The sequence below is a fragment of the Chrysemys picta genome, unplaced genomic scaffold (assembly GCF_011386835.1).
Source record: "Chrysemys picta bellii isolate R12L10 unplaced genomic scaffold, ASM1138683v2 scaf370, whole genome shotgun sequence".
Lineage (NCBI taxonomy): Eukaryota > Metazoa > Chordata > Testudines > Emydidae > Chrysemys > Chrysemys picta.
The window spans coordinates 5202-29305 of record NW_027053077.1 but is presented as its reverse complement, the minus strand read 5'-3'; the positions used below and the strand labels follow the sequence as shown (position 1 = coordinate 29305).

The 24104-nt window shown below is 40.7% G+C and overlaps 1 protein-coding gene across 3 annotated transcripts in view; it reads right to left on the bottom strand.

The window, feature by feature from the left end:
- LOC135978660 (centromere protein F-like) overlaps nt 1–23592 on the bottom strand; it is a 35794-nt gene extending 12202 nt beyond the window's left edge. Inside the window, exons 1-6 of one of the 3 annotated variants that reach the window (XM_065579524.1) lie at nt 23489–23591; nt 18059–18251; nt 11804–11905; nt 8221–8343; nt 5872–5994; nt 953–1088 (exon numbers count right to left, since the gene is read on the bottom strand). In XM_065579524.1, coding sequence (XP_065435596.1) covers nt 953–1088; nt 5872–5994; nt 8221–8343; nt 11804–11905; nt 18059–18067 — 493 coding nt within the window. In that variant the 5' untranslated portion in view covers nt 18068–18251; nt 23489–23591. Of the gene's footprint in view, nt 1–952; nt 1089–5871; nt 5995–8220; nt 8344–11803; nt 11906–18058; nt 18274–23488 lie in introns of those variants that run through there. The other 2 variants (XM_065579526.1, XM_065579525.1) reach the window with 2 other exon arrangements.
- Between the last annotated feature and the right edge of the window lie 512 nt (nt 23593–24104).

The window sequence follows — 24104 nt, the reverse complement described above, 5'->3', positions numbered from 1 at the left end:
ACCGTCCGGGGGTTAAGAGTGACAGTCTAGGACTCTGGGCACCAACATTCAGTTATGTTTCAATTAGGACAAGTTATTGTTGGCTGCAGTGAAGAGCTACAGCACAAACATCTTCTGACTTATTTTTTTGTTCATAATTATTCCCTCCAGAAAACTGAGAGAATGCTCCCATTTGACACCTTAAGAACCACAGATAAAAGGTAGCGAAAGCAAGAAAATGGGCTTAGAAGGCATTACATTTTCTTAGCTAGCCGAAAGTGCTGCCACTTGCCAAGAATAAGATCAAAACGCAAAGCAGTTATTTGGATGGCCTCATGGATTGGAGAGTGCAGAAATACTGATTAAAATAGGAGCAGGACTAGGTCCATAAATTTAATTTTGAAATCTCATTAAGTGAGGTTAGACTTCTACAGCGATAAGTGGGAGCAGTCTCCTTCTTTACAATGGCTATTTAGCAGAATTACCTGTTCTCTCAAACCTCAGTCTGCAAAATGCATTTTCCCAACCAGATAGACAAATGTAGGGAAAAGTCAAATTAGGGCTCGGCGGGTAACATTTCATCACGTTTTAGCTTGATGGAGTCCATATACAAGCTAAAGGATAATAGTTTGAGGTATATTTGTTTGCTTGGGATTTTAAAACACAGGAGCACATTGTAGTATTTAATTTGCTGACCATATAGTTTTGTTTGGGACATATTTATTCCTCATTTTAAATCGCTTTAAAACCATATAATTTTATGAGTTAGTATATTTGTATAAAGAAGTTCCATCTCAGTTTGGAAAGAGAATTGCGTGTATTAGCTGAAAGTTAATTGAACTATATCACACAGTGGGAACTTATTATTTCTTGGGGATGCTTCAAATCACCATTTATAATGAAGTTTACAGATCTCCCACACTGAAGTAATAGTTTGTAACGGGATTTAAATGGGTAGAAATGTGTCACTCACTTTTCATCTCTTCAGCATTCTTCCGGGTCTCTGTTAGAAGGTGTTGGGCTATTTTAAGTGCTTCTTCCAGCTGATGGATTTTTTGTGTTTTTTCATCAGACTGGCAGCAAAGAAGGTTTTTTTCCTTCTTCATTTCCTACAACAAAACATTAGTTACAAAACAGTCGATTAAGTCAATAAACTGAGAGTAGTGTGATGTGGCATACTACCCCTCTGAGTCCCATGAAGACTCTGGAAAGTTGGGCCTTGGTTTCTAAGCACTTACAGTGGTTAGGAACACAAACTGCACTCTTGGCAATCCTCAGAGGGCAGACAATCCTTTTGGGACATCTCCCAGCTGGCACAGATCACAGCAGTACTTAGCTGGCTCAGGATATGGAACCAGGGAGCTGCAACCAGTTCTCTGTTGCCTGCCCATAGCAGATCTTGACACAGGATAGAATCTAGCCCACAAAAACTGAGTCAGTGAAGTTAAGTGACTTGCCCAAAGCCACAGAGGGGAGTCAATTTCACTGCCAGTATCAGAACACAGGAGACGTTTCCAGTTCCAGCTCCTGTTCTCTGACCACCCATCTCTGTGTGGATGATTCAAATATATGAAGTTGCTCTTGTTAGCAAGATAGCATTAGATGCAAAGTATTATTACTCAATAATACCTGGGGGTTCGGGAAAGAAAATTTTCTAAGCATCTTTTTTCCAAATAAGTTAAGAAAAGTTAGAATACCCCATACAACTATGTCCTACCTGGGAACTTAAAATAAAAGTGATTTCTAAGAAACTAACTCCTTCCACCCAAACTCCTGCATTGCTGGGTAACAGATGGCATGGCTCTGGTGGGACTCTCTTGGAAGCAAGCCATCATTTATTCATCTACTTACTACTAGCAGATGGGCACTAGTGCACAGAAGCCAAATTCAAGAAAAGGGAGGGTCTGGATGGAAAACAACCTAAATCCTTGCTGGCACAGCAGGTCTGTATTTTCAGCTATTTAAACAAGTCACCCAAAGAACATGAATAAAACCGTTGCTGCTTCTAGTTATTTTCCTTTTGTTTCACAACCTCCTAGTCCAAAATATCCAACTGTTATATTGAGAAACACACACACACACACACACACACACACACACACACACACTCTATCATCAATCATTCTAAAATACACAGTTGTCAAGAGACAAAATTTTTAGACAATGCTGATGTCTGAAAAATGTCTCAAAGCTGCAGGAATTCTGAGCTTCCTGTGTTCAAAATACCAATGAAATTCAAGGGGTTTAAATGGCTGAAAGGCCCGCCCCTCTTGCTGTGACTCAGCACAAGTGGCTCTAATTAAGAAGCATTCAACAAAAATCTGGAACCAACAACCTAACATAGCTGCAAAAAAATCCCATGCTCTGATGCTGGACTTTCACAAAACCATTTACAAGACATGCATTCTGCCACCTTCATGTACATCCCATCCCATCATTTGCAATTATAATTTGGCCTCAGTCACATAGGCCATCATTAACTCTTGCTTGAATAATTGAAATCCAATGTATTTAGACTCGAATGCATCTGCCCTGAAAAATCTGCAACAGTTACAGAACACAGCAGCACACCTCCTCAGTAATACAGGTTCACTTGAGTACATCAGTCCTATGTTTCACTCACTCCGCTGATTCCCCAACAGAACACTCAATCAAATCTGTCTTTATTTTTGAAGTTATAAAGAACATGGGCCCAAAATTCCATCTTACTCTCTCAGACTTCAGTAGCTGTGTTTCTCGGGAACAACTGTCTACACATCAGAAGTAAAACTAGCATATGCAGGAGACAGGGCTTTTTCAGGAGCTGGCCCAATACTATGAAATTCACTCCTGCAAAAACTTAGAATGACAACTAACATCACCATTTTTCATATTTACACTTCCCCCACCCCACCCCACCCCACCCCACACACACACCCTTTACCTTCTGGGACAATGGCTTTCAACCTCTTTTCCATTTGCGGACCCTAGAAAATTTCAAATGGAGGCGCAGACCTCTTTGGAAATCTTAGACATAGTCTGTGGATCCCCACAGACCACGGGTTGAAAACCACTGTTCCGTTGTAAGGACAACCTTTCGAGGACCTCTTAGACAGTCTGCAAACTCCCAGGGGTCTGTGGACCAGCGGTTGAAAACCACTGCTCTGGGGGATATGGGAGAAATAGAAACCTCAAATAACAGATGCTAGTCACCTTAATTATTCTTAACTTTGGAAAGCATTCAGATACACCAGCAATTGGCACAATATAAGAACTTAAAAAAAAAAATCTCGGCTGTTGCTTCTATGACTATTCTGACTTCTCTTCCCTTTCATTTTCCTTCTAATTCCAAATTAAAAGGAAAATCTTTTAATCTACAATCAAGGTTTTTTTTTAAATCAAAATTTACAGCCAAATCCTTTTCGTGTAAATTGGAATAACTTTATTGATTTCAATGGAGCTATGCTGATATATTCCAGGTCAGGATCTGGCTTCATAGTTAGAATTTTGATGATAATGCTAGTGCTTGAAAAAGTAAAAATGTACAAATCATTTTGGGGATTTTCTCTTGCTTTAAATTGATTGTGTGACCAAAAAAGTACCCATTCCTCCACGAAATCTTGGAATTAGGCCAAACACACTTATACTTAGGAAGCAGCTAATGATTCTAGAATTTCCAAATGAACTCAACCCGATATTTAATATATTTTATTTTTAGGACTAAACAAAGAGTCTTTTGAACCATACGACATAATTAGATTAGACAAATAATTCCATATGAACTGTAACCCTATCTGTAGTATAGCTAGTGCAAAATAATTTTTTGAAACCCTGACCATACAACCAATTTTGTGCCTGGGGTCAGTCCACATGGAATCAATTGCAAAAACTGCAAGATCAGGGCCTTATTTTGTATCACTTCTATAGGTCTTGTGACAGGGTCGGGCCAGAGGGCTACAGGAGAGTGATCCTATTGGGATCCAGGAAGTGCTAAAAGATCCCCCCAGCCTTAGCGGGGGATCCACAAGACCTGGAAACCAAGTGATTTTGGGGGACAACTAATGAAATAACAGGGACAGGAGTGCGGTCAAAGGGTCCGAAGGGAACCTGAATGGGACAATGAGAAGAGAACCCCGGACAGTGCCCACTGCTCCTCGAAGGCGTCAAGGGAGTCAGTGGACGCCGCCCAGAGGAACTCTGCCCAGATGCATGAATGGACGGAGGATCAGAAAGAGGCCCCACAGTCACAGGAGACTCCATCCGCCAACCTCCTCTCCCTGGTTTTATAGATGACCATTTTAGCCAGGACCAAGAGGAGGTTGACCAGGAGGTCCCATGACTTTGTGGGGCCACGGATAGAGAGTGCATAAATAAGGAGGTGAGGGGAAAAGTGCAGCCAGAAACGCAACAGGATATCTGTGAGGACCCGGAATAGGGGCTGCAACCTGGTGTACTCCAGGTAAACGTGCGCCAGGGTCTCCCTCAGGCCGCAGAAGAGGCAGGTGTCCCGGGACGGGGGTGAACCGCGCCAAGTACATGCCCGTGCTCACAGCCCCATGAAGGAGCTGCCAACTGACATCCCCGGCAGGCCTTGGGAACAGGGTGGAGTATAGGCTGGCCCACCGGGGCTCCTCACCCTCTAGAAGTGGCAGGAGGTCCCGCCACTTTGTGTCGGGGTGTGACGCGAGAGTGAGGAAGTGCAGGGTGTGGAGCACGAGCGTGTATAGATGTTTCCTTGGTGCAGTCTGGAAACGAACCAGCTTCAAGTCGTATAGCCGGCTTACGGTGAAAGGGCGGGGAGGCCGGTTGGGTCCACAGGGCAGGGTCCCGCTACAGGAGAGTGAGAGAAGGCAGATATATTAGCCCCAGATTAAGCAGGTCCCTTTTCCCTGGGTAAGATAACGGGGCAGTTTCAGAAAAATCAGGAATTTTCTGAAACCAATTAAGGCAGGCAGGCTAATTAGGACACCTGGAGCCAATGAAGAAGCTGCTAGAATCAATTAAGATAGGCAGGCTAATCAGGGCACCTGGTTTAAAAAGGACCTCACTTCAGTCAGTGAAGGGTGCGCAAGGAGCTGAGAGTGAGAGGGCGTGCTGCTGGAAGACCGAGGAGTACAAACGCTATCTGGCATCAGGAGGAAAGTCCTGTAGTGAGGATAAAGAAGGTGTTGGGAGGAGGCTATGGGGAAGTAGCGCAGGGAGTTGTAGCTGTCACACAGGTGTTACATGAAACTCTGTAGACAGCTGCGATCCACAGGGCCCTGGGCTGAAACCCAGAGTAGAGGGCAGGCCCAGGTTTCCCCCTCTCCCTTCCCCCTATTGGATATAAGAGGAGTCAGGGTGACCAGACAGCAAGTGTCAAAAATCGGGACAGGGGGTGGGGGGTAATAGGAGCCTATATAAGAAAAAGACCCAAAAATCGGGACTGTCCCTATAAAATCGGGACATCTGGTCACCCTAAGAGGAGTTGACTTGGACTGTGAGTCCCACCAGAGGGGAAGGTCCCTGGCCTGTCCCCATGACCCAAGGTGGGTCAGGAGAGACTACGGGGATTGTTCTCCTTCCTTTTCCCCATGCTGGCCAGTGATGAGGTTAGCTGAATGAACGGCAGGTTTGAGCCACAAAAGTGTCCAAACTGAGGGCTGCCCTGAATCTCTGAGGTGAGCAAATCCGCCAATAAGCGCAGGGCTCACCAAGGCAGAGGAGGAACATTGTCACAGTCTCAAGATGGTCCAAAAAAGGACAGCCAGATTAAGACAGTATCGAAACACAACTTCTGGTGGAAATACACTATTCTCCAACACACAGCTTGCAGAGTTCCCCTGTGAGTCAGTAAGGCCTAAATGGCACCAGTTCTTACTGATTTCCAGTTTAAATTGTTAATTATTCCAGTTGCCCCTCTGATTTCTTTACCTCAAAGTTTCTCCTCAACTCATTTTGCTTTGACTGGCTTGCCAGTAAAGCCTCTTCTGCTCTGCACAGCCTCTCTGTAAGCTCATTGGAGTTGTTTTCCAAATGATGTTTCACTGCTATTGCCTATGAGGAAAACACATCACATTTTATTTGTAGTCATATTTAATCTATTTAAAAAAATTAAAAATTCCTGATGTCCCTTGAAATGATGAGCTCCAAAGATACGTTATAAAACAAAGCAAAAAGAATAAGCTATGTTCTGCTTCCTCTTACAGAAAGAGAACTTTGGAGTAACTGTTGACTTCTGCGTTGTATAACTAAGAGCAGAATTTGGCCCTAATCCTTGAAACTCGGCATGATGGCTTTAAAAAAGTACAATTAAAAATAGGCCAGATATCTGAAAAATCCATCCTCCTTTCACTGTCCAGTCCCGGGTTCTAGATTCTGTATCATACCAAAACATGTTAAGGTAACACAAATCTTTAACTCAAGACTGGGCAAGGATATGAAAAATATTTTCAGGCACATTTTCAAGTATATAGTTGTAATGTATAAATATATTCATAATTTAAGCAATATTTATAGTACAGTCTGTTAATCATTGGGAATCCTAACCAGAGCTTTCTTTTAAGTTCAATCATAAGGGCAGCAGATTTAACACTTGCTCTCAATTTTTTTTAACGTAACATATTTTGTCAAAGCAAGCACCTATTAGGTTTAGAAGATGCTTCCCCATTCCCACTCAGTCCTCAACTGCTCATTTGAGAGGTAACGTTTAGGTGTTGGACTGATGATCAGCTATCACCAAATATGCCATTGAACAGCCAACAAACAGAAAGGATCAATACCAAACTAGACTCAGTTCTGTACAATCCAAATGTCGGAGAAAAACACAGTTCTCACTTTTTGTTTGGGTACAGCAAGTCAGATGCTTTATTTCTCTCACACAAATATCAAGAGATTGACAAATTACTCTACCTTTCCCACTTACTATATATTCAAGGAATAGGTTACATGTTCTTAAAAACCAGTATTTGTACACCTTAATTCCCTGTATTTATGGACCAACAAAGACATTCAGCTTGCACCTCTGTCTCCAGAACCACATTCTTTGGGGATAAGGGAAATTAGTGTAGTGCTATGCTCAATCTTAAATTTATCACCTGACTTTATATCACTATCTAAACCAGGAAGTTAACGAGACCATAACTGTGACACCACCAAATTCTACCTGGTTTTCAACCTTTTTAATCTGTTTTATATCTGTCATAAGAGCTCTATAGTACTCCAAATTAAAAAGGAAGTAAATTTATTACCAACATCAAGAGAGAAAAAAATGAGAATGAAATAATTTAGTTCCATTCTAGAAAGGAGTACGCTTTTCTGGATAAAAACCTTTAGACGTCCAAGTTTCAGTATGAAGCGAGTGTTTCAAGAGTAAACATGGAAAGAAGAGTATGTGTAGTGGTTAATATTTTCTCCTCTGTAGAAAATGTTTGATTAATGTGCTCACACAGCTAGGATGACACATAGCTATGCCGGACAGCTATCGTGGACAAATTTAGAACCTCTGTATTAAGTCAGTGTAGACCATGTGTATCAAAAATAAAAAAGCAGTTTTCTATTAGAGAGTGTGGGTAGAAAAGAAGCAGTGCTCAAATCCGAACAAGTCTAAAGGTAAGGGTTCCAGGGCATTACCCCCAAACTGCCTTTGGGCCCATCTGCTACCTCAGTTTACCTTCAATCTTGCATCAAACCAGCTATCACATGTGGCAATTTTACAGTAGTGCTCTCTTCCAGTTTGGTTTATTATCATAACACAACACTCAAACATACCCTTATCAGCCTCAATTATTCCTTTCCGTTTATAATGCCTCAAGTTTTTCCAGGTTTTTATCAGAACATGCCCATCCCTGCAGTCCAGCCCCTCTCTTAGCTGGGATTTCTGCATCCTGCAGGTCCATCAATGGAGGCTTATCCCTGCACAGTTTCCAGTTCCTTGTAAATCTCTTCCCCCCAAAGTCTTCTGCCTTAGAGTTCTGGAAAATTGTCACCTGTCCTCTTCACAGGCTCTCTGCCTGGGAACTAAGGAGAGAGAGTCTCTCTGAACTTTTGGCGCGTGGTGAGGGGGTCTCTCTCTTGAATGACTACAGGCTGCCATGCATCTAAACCAGCAGGCCTGGTTTAGACGCATGCTTCTGTCACATGACCATTGTATTCATTCCCATCATAAATATTAGTCATGTATAGATCTTTAAACACAAAAAAGAGGACAGTTAAAATTTTACATGAAATAAAAACTCAGCATCACCACTTCCATTTGAATAGTTCAGATATTAAAAATCCTACGTTGTCAAGTTCTGCCCGTAGACCATTGTAATCGTTCTTGGCTTGCTGCAAGTCCTGGTTGAGTTTCATCTCCTTGCACTGCTGAGCCACTGTCTGTAAGGCACGGAGCTGACGTAATACTTCCTAGAAATGTAGAAGATGGGGGAGGGGGAGCGAGGAGGGAGAAACACACTCCTGTTACATGTTTCTAGTCAAGTTACTATAACTATTAACACTGGAAAACATGGGGGAGGGACAGTAAATAGTCTCTGTAAATAGTTACCAATTACACTAAAGCCCTCTCTTACAGAAGCAAAAAGAGTTTAAAAACCATTTTTAAGTAAAGCCTAAATTCGGTTATGGCCACTAATGGCCATGACTCAGTTTGGCCAATCAGAGTAGCCTACTGAATCTGTTACACCAATACAGGTGGATCAAAAAAATACTAGCAAATAATGGAATGAAGCTTATATATCAATTCAAAAGTAGATCTCCATAACAACATTGAGCATTACAACTAAGCAACCAGACTAATCCCCAATAATCATGATCCTTTGGGGGAAAAAAATCCCTTCTTTGCTATGATTACATGTTTAACTTACTGCTGTAAAAATGTTTTTTGTGAGGAAACTGCCTTAGTTTTTTTCAATTTGACTTAACATAAGACTGAGTAGCAACAGAAGTTTGGTAGAGGGGCATTCACTCCTCCCGCCTCAGTTCTGGGGGAGCAGAACTTCACTAATGCACACCTCCGAAGATCCTTAGGAATCCAGCCCATCTCCTGCAATCTTTAGGAGATGCAAAGTAGATATCCATCCAGGTATAATTAGTTTTTGAGGCTTCTTCCCAGCCCCACGGTCCTTATGGTTGGGGCTCTACATGAATTTGAGAGGGAATTTATGTGGGGGAATAGGGCTATGAGGGGCACGGAACTTTTAGTAGAGGGTGTTGAGGTTGGTAAGGAAAAGAGAGAGCTAAGTGGGGGAGCAGAAAGTGGAGGAAGATAGGGAAGGGAAAGCACTAGTGGCGTCTCCTGGCAACAAACCTCTCTGCCAAACTTCTCTTGGCAGCAGTTGCAGGACTCCCCTCTAACAAATCATAGCAGGTTTGTCAGATGGAGAAGGTAGTGAAGTGCTAGTGCTTCCCCTCTGCTTTCTCCTAAGCACCCTCCTATCCTCCAGCAAGACACCTGCTCCATCCCATGTCCTCAAGTACCCCCACAGCCTGTTCCCACTCTCATTGCCAGCCAGAGACCCATCCTATGAAGTCCCCAACCCTCTTGGATCCCAGTGATCCATTTCCCCAAATCTTTGTCTCCCCCACTTACCCCCAGCCCCTCTGCCCTCATAACCTTTCCAAAGGCCCACTCCTACCCTGGGCTGGCCTGCCAGGAGCAGAAGAAGGCAGGTGGGGAGGGTCACACTCAGGAATAAGTGAGCCAATTACTAGCAAAATGTTCACGCTTTTTTCTGATTTTTTTATCGTCTAACTATAAATTAGAGGTGAACAAATTGGTAGCCTGCCTGCCCAGCCTACCTTGAAGAAATACGGATTCACTTCCTCTTACCAAGTTATAACCACCAGACTACTATTATCAACAGGTAAGGAACATGGCTTTAGTCAATTTAATTCGTGGTAGGCCAATAAATTGTTTCACTAACAAATGCAGATCCATCCAGCTGCCAAACTAAAAGAAAAGAAAAAATCCAAATAAAAGTAGCAAGGGAGAGTGTGACAAAGGAGAAAAAAAATGAAAGAGGGAAGGTCAGAGTGGAGATACTTAAAATATTTTCCCACTAACTTTCCCTCAATTTGAATACGAGCTACTAAAATTTGCCCCTTAGTGGCAAAATCAGAATATCATGTTACAAAAAAGTTATTTTCTTTACACTAACTGGCTTCTTTTGAGCTGTTTTGGCTACATGGATCCTGCTCTAGGTGTGCACGTGCCCCATGTGCATGAGATTGGGTTCTTTTGGGTTGACAGTGCACAGTGTAGCATCAGCAGGTATCTTAATATGCACGCACACACACACGCACCCCCCTTTCTGGGGAGCTTCCTGGGGGGAGTATGGATAAGGTTTTGGGCAGGTAGCGGGTAGGGTCCCGGGGGACAGTTGGGGGGGGTCTCAGGAGGGGGCAGTCAGGGGAGAAGAGGCAGGGAGGCTTAGGTAGGGGGTGGAGTCCTGGGGGGCAGTTAGGTGCAGGGGTCCCAGGAGGGGGCAGTCAGGGGACAAGGAGCTGGGGAGAGGGTTGTGGGTTCTGAGGGGGGCGGGAAGTGGGAGGGGCAGGGGTGGGGCTAGGGCAGGACTGGGTGGGGCTAGGGCGGGGCTCCTCCCGTCCTCTTTTTTGCTTGCTAAGGCTATATGGTAACCCTATAATATGAGAAGGTGGATCTAATTTATTTAGTTCACAGAAGATCTTTATGCAGTCAAATATCCATTTCAAAAGTCTCTGGGTTGAAATAATGAGCCCTCTAGACCTGTCCCAAATATTACAAAAAAAGTTCTAGGCCAGTTATGGAAAGGCGTTGTTCTATGGAGGTGATAGAAAAGTGCCCTAAAGACACCACTCATATGAAGTTTTGCCTCTCCAGGAGTCAAATGAGGTTTTGGGGAAAACACTGAGGGTCTATGCCCTGATGCAAACAAAACCTGAGACCACTCTGAATAAGAACCTAGGGCGAGATCAAAGAACAGTCATCTTGTCTTTGTGAAATATAGTAAAAGAGGTCCTGCCATTAACACCTAAATCTAGCTTATCCTTTGAGCAGAGATAACAGTCACCAAAAATCCTGTCTTGATAGAGAGGTGATAAAGGCTCTAACAGGGACAGGGGGGAGATCATTAGGTCCAGGAATACAATACTTTGGTCCCAGGAAGGTCCCTCACTTGGGGAAGTGTAGTTGCTGTAGCCAACTACACTTGAGCACCACAATCTCCAGCGGCATGGTTCCAACGCAGGGCACAGGGCAGCCTCCATCAACATGGCTTTAATCAGATATCCCTGTCTTTAAGAGTGCGAGGTCTGAAGTTTTTGCAGATCCTACACTTCTCTTTAATATGCGCCTCTCTGAGGCACTTAAGGCAGCTCGTGTTCATGTCACTAATAGACATAGGTTTGCTGCACCCAGCCCATGGCTTAAACCCCAGGGACCCGGCCATACCCCGTCCTTGGGGCTATGTCCCTAATGGGATTCCGCTCCTAAATGCTAACACTACAGTAACGATATACAAGAAAAACTCAGAGTCCAAAGTTAGAGAAACCACTATCGGACTTGTGAAAACAGGAAGCGTTCCAACAACCGTCACTGGTGGAAAGAAGGAACTGAGAGGGCATGGGACCAGCAGGGCCCAATGTACCAGCGCATAAGCACAGGGCTCCAGAGGTTGCCAAAGCCGGCCCTAGGGGGCGCGCACACATCAAATATGGAATCAACATGAGCAAGCATTCAAAGAAGAAGAATCCAATCTTGCGTGCCTGAGGCACATATGCACCTAGAGTGGGATCTACATGGACAAATACTCAAGGAACAACTTGTTCACTCTGGTAACAGCAGTCTGGAGGCAACTTTAAACTTGTGAAAAAATGGGTCTTGTCTTACCTTTTCCCGTTCTTTTCTTTTCTCTTCTAAGGAGCGACGATTAATTTCAACTTCTCTTTGCCATTTCTGTACTCTTTCCATGGTTTGCTCCATCATTTCAGTCTATAAAAAGTTTAATCATAAATCACAGTGATGCAAGGGGAATACTTATTATTTGTACTACAATAGCAATCCCGCCCCCGCAATCAGGATTGAAACCCCACTTTAGTAGGCACTGTTAAAAAAAAAAAAAAGACCACATACATACGAGGAAGTCATGGTCTCTGCCCCAAAACTGCTTACAGTCTTCCATGACCTAGTGAACACCCACACAGGTATCCCATCCCAAACTGATAACAGATTACACTTGGCTATAGTACAGGTGTTTGCTAAGTTTCAATAAATGAGCAGCAAAAACTAAAAAAAAACTAGAAGTGTTTAGGCACAAGAGATAAATTCAATGCAACTTTCAATTTACAGTGAATCAGCACATTGATTCAACTGAAAAAAATGAGTGAACTATTTTGAACAGCAAGAACAGAAGAATTTTCATTGTTTAAAGTAGGTTAGACTGAAATTTTAAACTGAAAATCAATATGCTAAGAATTTCCTTTTTAGAGGAAATTCTCCTATTAGAAGTGTTTCAGTTTATCTGTCATAGAGGAAATTCTCCTATTAGAAGTGTTTCAGTTTATCTGTCATTTTATTAAAATAATATATTGCTTGTAATTTTGGTGGTTTATAAAGAACTAGAGTACACTGAAACCCCATTTAATAAATTCCCAGGGTAATTTCTATTGTGAAAACAATCTGCTGATAAAAGTCTGAAAGTTGTCCAAAGCACACTACTATACATTTTCTCAGAACACAATACTACCGCCGCTCCTTTGCCTCTTACAGTTTCATTGTATTCACAGCATGTTAGGGAGACTTACAACCAATTTACACAGAAAGCTGTCCTAGCAGAATAACTGTTTTTCTCTCCACAGAACACATTTTTATTTTCTGAAATCTTTTCTTTAAGACAAGTAACTATTTTTAAAGGTAATAAAAAAGTGAACTGCTGCTAAGATTTAAATCATCTTCATGGTTGGATGCTTTTAAAATAGAAGATGAACAATTTACTTGAATATAATTTTAAAGGGATGTGAAAAAATGCTTCTTTTGCTTTATTTCTTAGTAGTTTAACACAATACAGTACTGTATTTGCCTTTTGCGGGGGGGTGGGAGGGAAAGGGGGTGTCTCTGCTGCTGCCTAATTGTGTTCTTCTGGTTCCAAATGAGATTTGTGTGGTTGACTGATCAGTTTGTAACTCTGGTGTTCGTAACTCTGAAGTTCTACTGTAAATTATGGAGCCACCATGAGCAAGCACATACATAGTTAAGCTTTGTTGGAGAACTGTGTAATGAATTGTGTTAGTCAAATATGTACTAAGTAATGTTAGAGAAATTATTATATATAAGACTATAAGAAAATAGGAAGGAATTTTTGCTTTTTGTATGTATTTCTGCTGCTTTAGATCATCAGATTTTGCTGAAACAGTCTGTAAATCAGAAAACTGATTGTGTGTCTCAGAAATAAAGTTCTTGACCAAGGAGAGAGCAGGGTAGAGAAGAGAGCTGTTAGCTTTCAGTAAGTCAGGTACAATCCCTCATCCTCCACCCGTCCAACAAGTAAAAACTCAAGACCACAAAAACAGATGAGTAAAAAGAATAAAAATTGCTGTAATGTAAGTACAACTGCATGGAGCCAGTGAGCATGACAGCAAGGAATAGATTCATTGGGAACTACATAGATATAAGTAAGTTTTAGCAGAATAAGCAAAAAATGTATTAATTTGGGTTAGTTATTGTGATTTATGCAGGAGAATCTTTTAATTAGGGGGTTAGAGTGGAATATATACGGATAAAGACACAGATGAGGTAGCTTGCTATATTGAGTCTGTGCAAAGTTACAGAACAGAGGATTAAAAAAATAGATGATTGACATAATAGTGGAGAAGATACAGAGGAAAAATAGCCAAGCATAGCAGAGATTTGAAAAGAGTCACCCTGTCCCCAAGAAAGATAACTTGAGCATTTCCTTTTCTTGTCTTATCTTTTTTTGCATGTTTATGTAATTCATAGGTGATAATAGCATTGTCTGAAAACATATATAATAAAGGCTAAAATAAATTGTTTCAGCCTAAATTGAAGTGGATTTGGTTCTCACCCAACAGGTTGACATTGGCATTTAAAATGGAACTAAAAATGCCTGTTTCACAGTATAATAAATTAATCTACTTTCCAAGTTTAGCAGAGTTACACTTTAGATGACATTAATTTTCTGCATAAAGTAGTTTCTTACTTTGCCAAAGAAAACAATTTAAAAAAAAATCACAATATTAATAAAATTCACCACTTGTTCTCTCACCTTTTCCTTGGCTTTGAATATTCCAGTGACAGACCACCCCAGACTCTTCATATATTCCATATTTAATAATATAATTTGTAATTCAATCAGATTTCCAACTCATTTAAAGAAGCTAGACTGTAATAAGAAAAACTCTTAACAGTCACACCTAGAGGTTATGGTGACAGAGCTATGCCAGTAACTCAGGTGATTTATAAGTAGCATCATTGTGACATCAGAAGTAGCAACCAATCAATCTTTCCTCTGCAATTTGCTCAGTAACTCAGGTGATTCATAAGTAGCATCATTGTGACATCAGAAGTAGCAACCAATCAATCTTTCCTCGCAATTTGCTATCAGTCACTGAAGTGGAGAGGGCCTAGTCACAGCTCAAAAGTTCTCATTGTTAAATTACTTGAACATCTGTATACAAACATGGTAATAACACTGGATTGGCTCAATGTCCCTGGCCTCAACCTTCTCCCAGCCAAGACCGTCTCTCGATGGGCTCCTCACAGAGGTAGGAAAGAACAGCCCTTACTGTACCTCTCCAGAGGGAAATTCTTAACCCCCATTCATCTGATGGTATAATCTTCAGCATCCTGTAGATAGGGTGTAACATTCTTAAGTAGGCAGCAGAATCTGCATGCATCCATTAAAACCCTGACAGCAAAGGGTAGGTGACAACCATCACATCTACAGAAGACACATGTGGAGGTCCCTTTCTCCACGGCAACATAACTTCTGTCATCTAAGTGTGTATGGAGGGGCACAAAGGGGATGGGAAAAGAGTTAAGCTAAAGATAAATATGAAGAATCATGGAATCCATGACTTGCATGAGCTACAATGTTCTACCAAATGCACAGGAAAATTGTGGAGCTGCAGCAATTGGCAGAGGCCAAAATATTCAGCTGGACTTCCCCATGTTCTCAGGAATTCCTGTAGCCCCTCAGAGTTTCTCCACTAATCTCAACTCAGAGTGCCTGCAAAGTTCAGAAGCTCCACCAGAACCTGCAGTCCTCCTGGTAACAACAGAACCTGAGGAATACAGACTGGTTAACCCCTATCATACTTCTAAGCACTACAATGTTCCCTGTTACTTAGCTCCCCCATTGTTCTCTGCATAACACCGGGGACTCTCTGCCAGCTTTCTTTCTTTGCATGGAAAAGATTTCAAAATGTCTTAAAAAAATAATCAAGAAAATCCCCAGGCAGAAACCAAACCAAACAAATCATTAACATCTGTGAGTAAAGTTGACAGTACATGTAAGTGTTTTTTTAAATTCATAATAATGCTGCAGTTATTAAAAACAAACAAAATCAAGCATTAGAAACCAAGGTAATTCAGAGTTAAGATCAAAATAAAAGACAGCCTAACATTTGAAAGTAGGCAAGTCCCTCTGCTCCTAAAGCAGGGGTGGGCAAATTTTTTGGCCCGAGGGCCACATCGGGGTGCAAAACTGTATGGAGGGTCTGGGGAGGCACAGTCTTCCCTACCTAACAGCCTAGCTGCTTTACGTATTTCCACAACAGAAACATATCAGCGATGATGCCTAAGCTCTGTAGAATAAATGCTGAATGAAGCAGGAGAATCCATATTAACCACTTATTAAACAGGCCCTCACACAGTCATCTATGCACCTAACTGGATGAAGATCTAAAAGATTTCATCCTTTGCAAATTAACATGCCAAAGCACGTCTGACATTCAACATAGAGAGCATAGCAGCAGCCTTAGAAGCGGGTGGTTCAGAGAAAAATAGAGGCAGATGAATCTGCTAGTTCAGATGTAAGTCTGTGACAACTGTCAGTAGGAACACAGGATGTGTCCTAAAGACGCTTTGTCCGGACATAAGGTAGCATAAGTTGGGCTTTGAGCAGGGAATTGGACTAGATGACCACCTGAGGTCCCTTCCAACCCTGATATTCTATGATTATATGACCCAGGGCCTGAAGCTAGTCTCATTGCTTTACCCATTAAGTACATCTGGAGCAGGGCTTCTCTAGATTTGCAGGTCCTGCAAGTGAAGGACTTGCAAATAGAACATTTTCCAGAGATATTCCCCCAGACAAAATAAATATTTTAAATGCCAAACATTAAAGGGTATAGTGCCCTTGTTTGATGGGCAGTATGTAAATCCAGGGGACTTAGAAGAAGCCATCCTGGCACCAAAGAAATAGCTATTCTGGTTAAAAAAGCAAAATGCCAATGGGCAACAACTAACTATCCCTATCTATACGATGCACAAATTTGAAAAGAGCCAGTTATTTTGTTAGCACTGCTCACTGCCCATGTTCTTCTTGAAGCCAGGAGGCATGAGAGCAACTGAGTGGTGGCTGGCCTGCTCCACCCTTTTATGCACTCGGTGCAGGACATGAGGCTGCTCAAGGTGCATGAGACTCTGAACATGGGTGAGTGGGGTACATTGCACACCGTCAGCAAACTGTGCATATGGATAACCACTCGAAGGGGAAAAAGTTACAAAGGGATAGCAGTGGTCTGTTCACTAAACCGATAATACACTGGCTTTTACAAATTGTCCTAGAGCCAGGACAAAAAGCCCTTGATCAAAACACCAGTTCAGTATGGAGACCTAATCTTGCAAACTCTGATGTGAAGGACTTGTAAACAGCACATTTTCCAGGAAGAAAGATTAGAGGCTAGAGTCACTGACGAGGCAGAGTTGAGGTGGTTTGAGAGCCTTAATGATACATTTCCAAATTTTTAAATGTTGGGTTGCAATTTCCGTTTAACTTAAAAATACAGGAAATTCAAAGTTAATACTTGTTAGTTTTAATTACTACAAATTTATTGTAAGGGACTCTCATTCTTAACTCGAGTTTACCCAAGTATTTAGCCTGCGATAGTTTAGAATCCAAATAACTTTCCCGTGAATTTATGGTAGTTTAGGCTGAAAATGTTAAACTATATGACAGTGTCCCTTTAAGGTCACAATTGGCCACCAGGTGTCATTCTTGCTCTATGTAATATTATTGGTAGGGACTACAGTCCATTTTGGTCAATTTTACCGTCATAGGATTTTAAAAACCATAAATTTCATGATTTCAGCTATTTAAATCTGAAATGTCACAGTGTTGTAATTGTAGGGTCCTGATCCAAAAAGGTGGTGTGTGTGTGTGTGTGGGCGGGGGGGGGTCACAATATTATTGTGGGAGGGGGCGTTTGCGGTGCTGCTACTCTTACCACTGTACTGCTGCTGGTGGCGGCGCTGCCTTCAAGCTGGGAGGCCGGAGAGTGGTAGCTGCTCGCTGGGAGCCCAGCTCTGAAAGCAGAGCTACTGTCAGCAGCAGCACAGAAGTAAGGATGGCATGGTATGGTATTGTCACCCTCACTTCTGCGCTGTTGCAGGTGGGGCACTGCCTTCAGAACTGGCTGCCTGGCCAACAGGCACTGCTCTCCGGCTGCCCAGCTCTGAAGGCAGCACAGAAATAAGGACCCTCAATTTGAGGAACACTGGTCTCCCCCATGAATCTGTATAGAATAGGGTAAAAGTACACAAAAGACCATAGTTCATGGTCCGTGATGCGTTTTTCATGGCTGTGAATTTGGTAGGGCCCTACTGGAGAAGATGTTCCAGATCTTCAGTGAATCATGCCCGAAGGCATGAGGCTGCAAGATGCTAAGTACCTGCTGAGAAGTGCTTGGACCCTTGCAGAAAATGGCAAGCTAATTAAGAACTTAAGGTTGTCCAACATAATGCATACTTTCAATTCATTATCCTCAGGATGTTCTAAAAAACATTATTCAAGTATCTTGAATCTTGTAAATATGACTGAATGTTTGACACACACTACTGCTAACAATCATTATAAAAGCAGCCAGAAGAGGCCTGGTGCAACATGGTACAGTGCCTGGGCAGTACCTTGATCATGTTGTGCTGTCATTCTATTCAATTCATCTCTAATTTTGTGCAAAGCAGAATCTTTTTTCTGTGAATTCCAATTTTGTTTTCTCCAGCTGGAGTTGAATTTCTTGAAGTTTGTTCATATGGAATTTCTTTTCTTTTTCTTGATCTTGTAGCAGATATTCCAGTTCTTGAACTTTAAAGTTTAATTCTTAATTTAAAAGAAAAAGGATTAATATGATGCCTTCTACTTAAAAAGGTATTTACTGTATTAGTACTTTAAAGCAGCCTACACATTCTAATTAGACATATTCTATGCACTTGATAAGATGCAAATAAAAAAATAACTACTTAAAAACTGCTTATCAGGTTAAATATGTAGCAATATAAAAAATTTTAAGACTCTATTATCAAATTAGGAAAATTGAAAGGCCTTTAAAAGTCTAGTTGGCACAATTTAGGTTTATTTTTTGAGCTTGGATAGTGACTGTAGATCAGTTTCACTTTGTTTTTTACTAGCTTCATTTTCTGCTTCTTATGCATTGGCACAACATCACAGTGTTTAGGCCACAAATTTTGCAGAGGCTCTTTGTCAGGGGTTCTCAAACTGGGGGTCGGGACCCCTCAGGGGGTCTTGAGGCTATTATGTGGGGGGTCACAAGCTGTCAGCCTTCACCGCAAACCCTGCTTTGCCTCCAGCATTTAATATAGTGTTAAATATATTAAAAAGTGTTTTTAATTTATACGGGGGGGGGTGTGGAACTCTCAGAGGCTAGCTATGTGAAAGGGGTCACCAGTACAAAAGTTTGAGAATCATTGCTCTTTGTTTATAAGAACTACCTCCACTGGAATTTTCTAAAACGTTATTGAAACATTTCTTTTTGGTCTTAAGTTTTGAAAAAGCTGCTTCTTAAGAAAAACTATTACAAACCTGTGTTTTGGGCCAAATTTAACCAAATGGTGTTCATTTAACTTATTCAATGCATGTCTCCCTTTTTGGAAGGGGCTTTAGTAAATATAATATAGGCTCTTTTTTCACATCACTAAAACACTGTGTATCTAAAAATCGAAACTGCTTTTGTCATGATACACATGTGTGTTTGGGGAGGCTCAGAATCTATAGTTTCTTTTCCACAGACTTCAATGAAATTTTGCACATGAAGAACAGTAATCATCAATTTCAGATTATTAGCATGTGAAATAAATGATCTGATCATTCTTTTATGAAGACCTATTCCACTGGTACTCTATCTGCAAACAAACAGATGGCAGCCAACAGCAGTTGAGAATTTTCCTTTTTTCGGTCATTGACCCTTCACCCTGCCCCATCCCCTTCCTCCTCCCCCACCCATCACCCCCCCCCCCAATCAAACAAAAAAAAACAACCTTCAGGCTTCCAAAGCTGAAACTTCATCTTAGGTTTGCAATTAACTTTACGATGTGACCGTGCATATAAACTAAGCCTTGAATGAAAACTCTTCCCATTTAAACTAACGGTAAGCAAAGGGTGAGTGTTTGAATTGAGACGACTATCCTGCAGAACAGCATTACCATTTAAAAAATTATCTTTTCCGAAGACCATTTGCCAACGATTTTGGCTTAATTGGATTAAAGTAGAAATCTAAGAAAGGAGACCCATCCAGTCACTGAAAAAAAAAAATGTAGGATACAGATACTGTCCCAACAATGTAACAAAATTTACTGACAGAAAATCTGAAGACCAAAGACAGATGGCAGAGCAGAAGACATGAAATGGCCTTAAGTCACCGGTCACCTTATCTGCTGAAGATAAGGTTCATCCTATAGTGTTTATTAAATGTTTACAAAGACTTCCAAGGGAATATTCTGCACAGCTGCACTGACACTATGGCTACACTACAGCTTAAGTCGACATAAGTTGTGTTGCTCAGTCGTGTGAATTAGTCACCCACCTGAGCAACATAACTTACACAGAGTTAAGCGTCAGTGTGGACAGCACTGTGTCGGCAGGAGACATAGCTACCACCGCTTGCGGGGCCCGGAGTAATTAAGCCAGTGGGAGATCTCTATCCCATCGGCTTAGAGTGGCTACACTAGAGAGCTTAAGCTTAAGCTCTCTAGTGTAGCCGCAGGGGGGATTGTGGGGGGAAAGACTTCTCAGTTGAAGAAGCTCCAGATGCTCATTCTACTATGGTTTTAGTTTAACCAGGCAAGGATCCCCATGAAAAATGAGTTCTTGATAGAACAGATTACTCTACAGAATCTTCCAAAGAATTAAATTAAAAAACACAATAAAACAAGTCAGTTTCTTAGCTCCGTTAATTTTTTCATACTGGAAAAACTTTATAAATCAATAAAATAATTAATAAACATGTACATAGTGTTTTTTACCCAGAGATCTCAAAACATCTTACAAATTGAGTAGGTATTTTACCCCTATTTTATATATAAAACAGTCTTCGGTGAAGTCCTTAAACACTTGCATCTGAAGAAGTGAGGTTCTTACCCACGAAAGCTTATGCTCCCTATACTTCTGTTAGTCTTAAAGGTGCCACAGGACCCTCTGTTTCCTTAAACACAGAGGGTTTTAATTATCTTTAAAAAAATAAGATGTTCTTATTTACAAAATAGATTTAAAGTCAACTACACTTGCAAGATACCTTGGTTCTGTGTTTTTAATTGCTCGATGACAGAAGAATTATTGCAATTGTCAAAGAAACTGTTGTTGAAATCTGTCTTCTTTGATCTTAAGCCACGGTGGCTAGGAGTTGCCTCTTGTTCCCATGGAGAATGGGAAAAGTAAAACTTCTCTTTAAAAGGGTTTCTTGACTGCTGGATGAAGGACAGCTTGGTGTCTTTTCTTGTTGCCACGAGAACACCGATGAAGAAGCCTGATGCCGAGCAATCTCTCTGTGACTCTTAGTACTTTGAGGATGAGAATGATTTATTTTCTATTTAAAAAGAGGGGGGGAAAGCATATCTACCTTTACACAGCTGACAATTCATAAGAGAATTAGTTCACTACTGTATGGTGGAAATAAGATAGGGCAATTGGTCAAGCTGTCAGTTACAATTTTTGATAACAGAGTCAGCGACACAGATCATCCATCAACACAAAGTACTATATGATTCACATGAGTCTGCTTTTATACCTCCAGCAGTCAACTGACTGGAATACTGTACCGATTAACATCACAAGCAGCTGAAGAGCGTTGGGAGAATACTATCTGCAATTCAAATATATCTAAGCTGGCCAGCATCTCAAGGATAAGAAGTTTGACTTGTGGTTCCTTATATTTAGTAGATCAAGTTTTTTGTTGGGCATCCTATCAATTAATATTGAGGTACCTTCCCTGCACATTCCTCACCATCAGATCAGTTTTGTAAAGCTAGATGTTGACATGCATAACATTCATTTTTGTACTTCATTCTAGACTTACTGTAAATTAGTTCTGATCCTCCTTTGTGTTCTGTGGACAAATATAGCTACATTTTAGACTATGGGCTCTATTCATCTCCAAATGTGTGGTGATCGCATTAGCAAGAATTCTACATGTAAATCATTCCACACACAAAAAAGAGACTCATTTATTTGCACTTCCTTTTATAAAATACCTGGACTCCAAAAACATGTTTTGGCTCTAATATCAGATATTTTTCTGTCCCTAAACCTCTGACTGCCAGAAGCCGGGACTGGATGACAGGGGATGGATCACTCAATAAATTGCCCTGTTCTGTTCATTCCCTCTGAAGCATCTGGCACCATCTGGAAGCCAGGATAATGGGCTATATGGATCATTGGTCTGATCCAGTAGGGCCAGTCTTATGTTCTAAAAATACAAAAAAGCTGCTATTGATACTTACAGAACTTGGTTTTTCAATACATCTAACATTTGAATGGGGTTTTTGACTAAAGCACTAAGGGCCCCAATACTGTGTGATTATTTACATGAAAACAATATGTTTAAAAAGTCCTTTTTGTGTATTCTAATTAGTACTAACTTTTCTAAAATGCTGCCAGGAAATTAACCATACCCACTGCTTACTCTTCTTAAATCTATACTTTAATCTCAATGGCATGACCAGTGAGCAAATTTAATTTTACCAGTTTCCCTGAAAAATCATATGGCTAATTTTGAAGAACTGCACCTTTCTCCATTTCACACATTAAATGAGATTATAATGCTGAGATACTCTATACCCATACTTTAATCTGGATATTTCTCAGATCTGCCTCCAGTTTTTTTCTTTCTTCAACTCTTTATTGTATTTTTCTTGGAGTTCTTCAAACTTAGACTCTACAAATTGACAATGAATATTTGCTAATAATCTGGTTCATTTTATACATAATATCTTTCCTATTCCATTTCTTATGTCTAATATTAGACAAGGGTGATAAAAGCAACAGCTCTCATTAATCTGTAGTGATATATTAAGAAAACGACTCAAAGGGAGTTCTAAAACCAATAAAACTGAATAATTCAGGGACTGAAACCTGAGATCTGGAACTCAGTGCAACAATGAAAATGCAACCACTAGACTCAGGGACCAATACCAGGGGTACAAATGTATATTGTAATATGGCCTGAATGAAGAATTTTTTCCCCCCGTCCCCCTGGCATTAACATTCGTTTGTAACATGACTGAAAAATCAGGCATTGAGATTCAAAGGAGCTTAAAAAGAAAAGTCAGTGGGAGTTGGATACCTAACTTCTTGCTAATGGGACTCACCACACATTTGAAAACTCAGCCTAAAGTCACATCACTCAGATTCCTATCTTGCTTCTCTCCACTTCCTTCATAACTGTAGCAGCCACTTTCTCAAGGAACACCATAGCCAGAATGTTTTGCATCTTCTGAAAGCATCTGAAATCTCAGCTTTCAAATGAGAACAAGGACTGATCTCCAACTCCAGTTAGTCAGGTAGCCAAATGCAAGTCAAATGGCAGTACCTTGTTTTAGTGTCCATGAAATTTGTGTGTTTTGTTTTGTATTGTAGATTCTGAATTTCACAACCCTAAACTCAAGCCAATTGTGCGATGGTACATTGTCACTGGTAAGCATTTTGAACTCTGAGCACTTACTCCTAAATCCCTCAAGCCCCCGATTCGCCAGCCAGCGAAACTGAATTTCAATTGTTTTTAATGAAAACTTCACCTGAATATTTTGTTCTAGAACATAATTAGTTAGGATGTACATATGTTATGTCTATATTAGTATCTGCATTTGTACCTCCCCTGAATCAAGACAAAGCATATTCTCGGACTCATAAAGCATGCTCACTTAAATTCCTACATATTCACTCATGGGAATTAATTTTCAAATATTGGAAAATTACAGACATTGGCAGATTATAAGCCAAACAATTCACCTTTTGTTTTCTTTTATGCTTTCTGGAGTGACATGTACTTTCAAAGGAATTTACATTTTATTCAATTGCATACTAGACACGGTGGGTGGGGGGGTTACCATTGTGATTTTGATTTGGTGTTAAAGGAGCAGCAAAATTCTTCTGTGGTGTACTCCTAAATGATAAGTCTCCTGTAATCAATGTTTGCTAACTTCTTTCAAGTTCAGATTTGTACCTGTTTAAAAGAGAATTGGAAGTGCAATTAATTAGTTACAGAAACAAATAGGGCCCAATCATACATTTTTAAGAGCCCCAAATGCACATTGAATGGCAATTTTGGTTCCTCAAGAAATATAAAATTAGGCATAATAAAGATATATCACTAAAAATATGATTCTAGATGACAATACGACACCTTCAAATAGATATTGGAATCTGTACTTTCACTTCTAGTGATATTGGGTTGTTGTTTAAATTTGTTCTTATATGAAAGAGACAGTTTGTTTATATTTTATATATACACTCAAGGTTTGATATTTCAGAAGACTGAAAACTAAAAGAATTATACACAAAAAGGACACATGGATGAACAGCAATTACAATGATTATCCAGTCACAGCTCTGATAAAGCTCCCTCTGCTGGACATTCACAAGACTGCTGTGTTTGGGTCCCAATATGCTTGATTTGTGCTCTTAAGCTACCCTTGGCCTGAATAGGCTGCAACAACTGCCTTT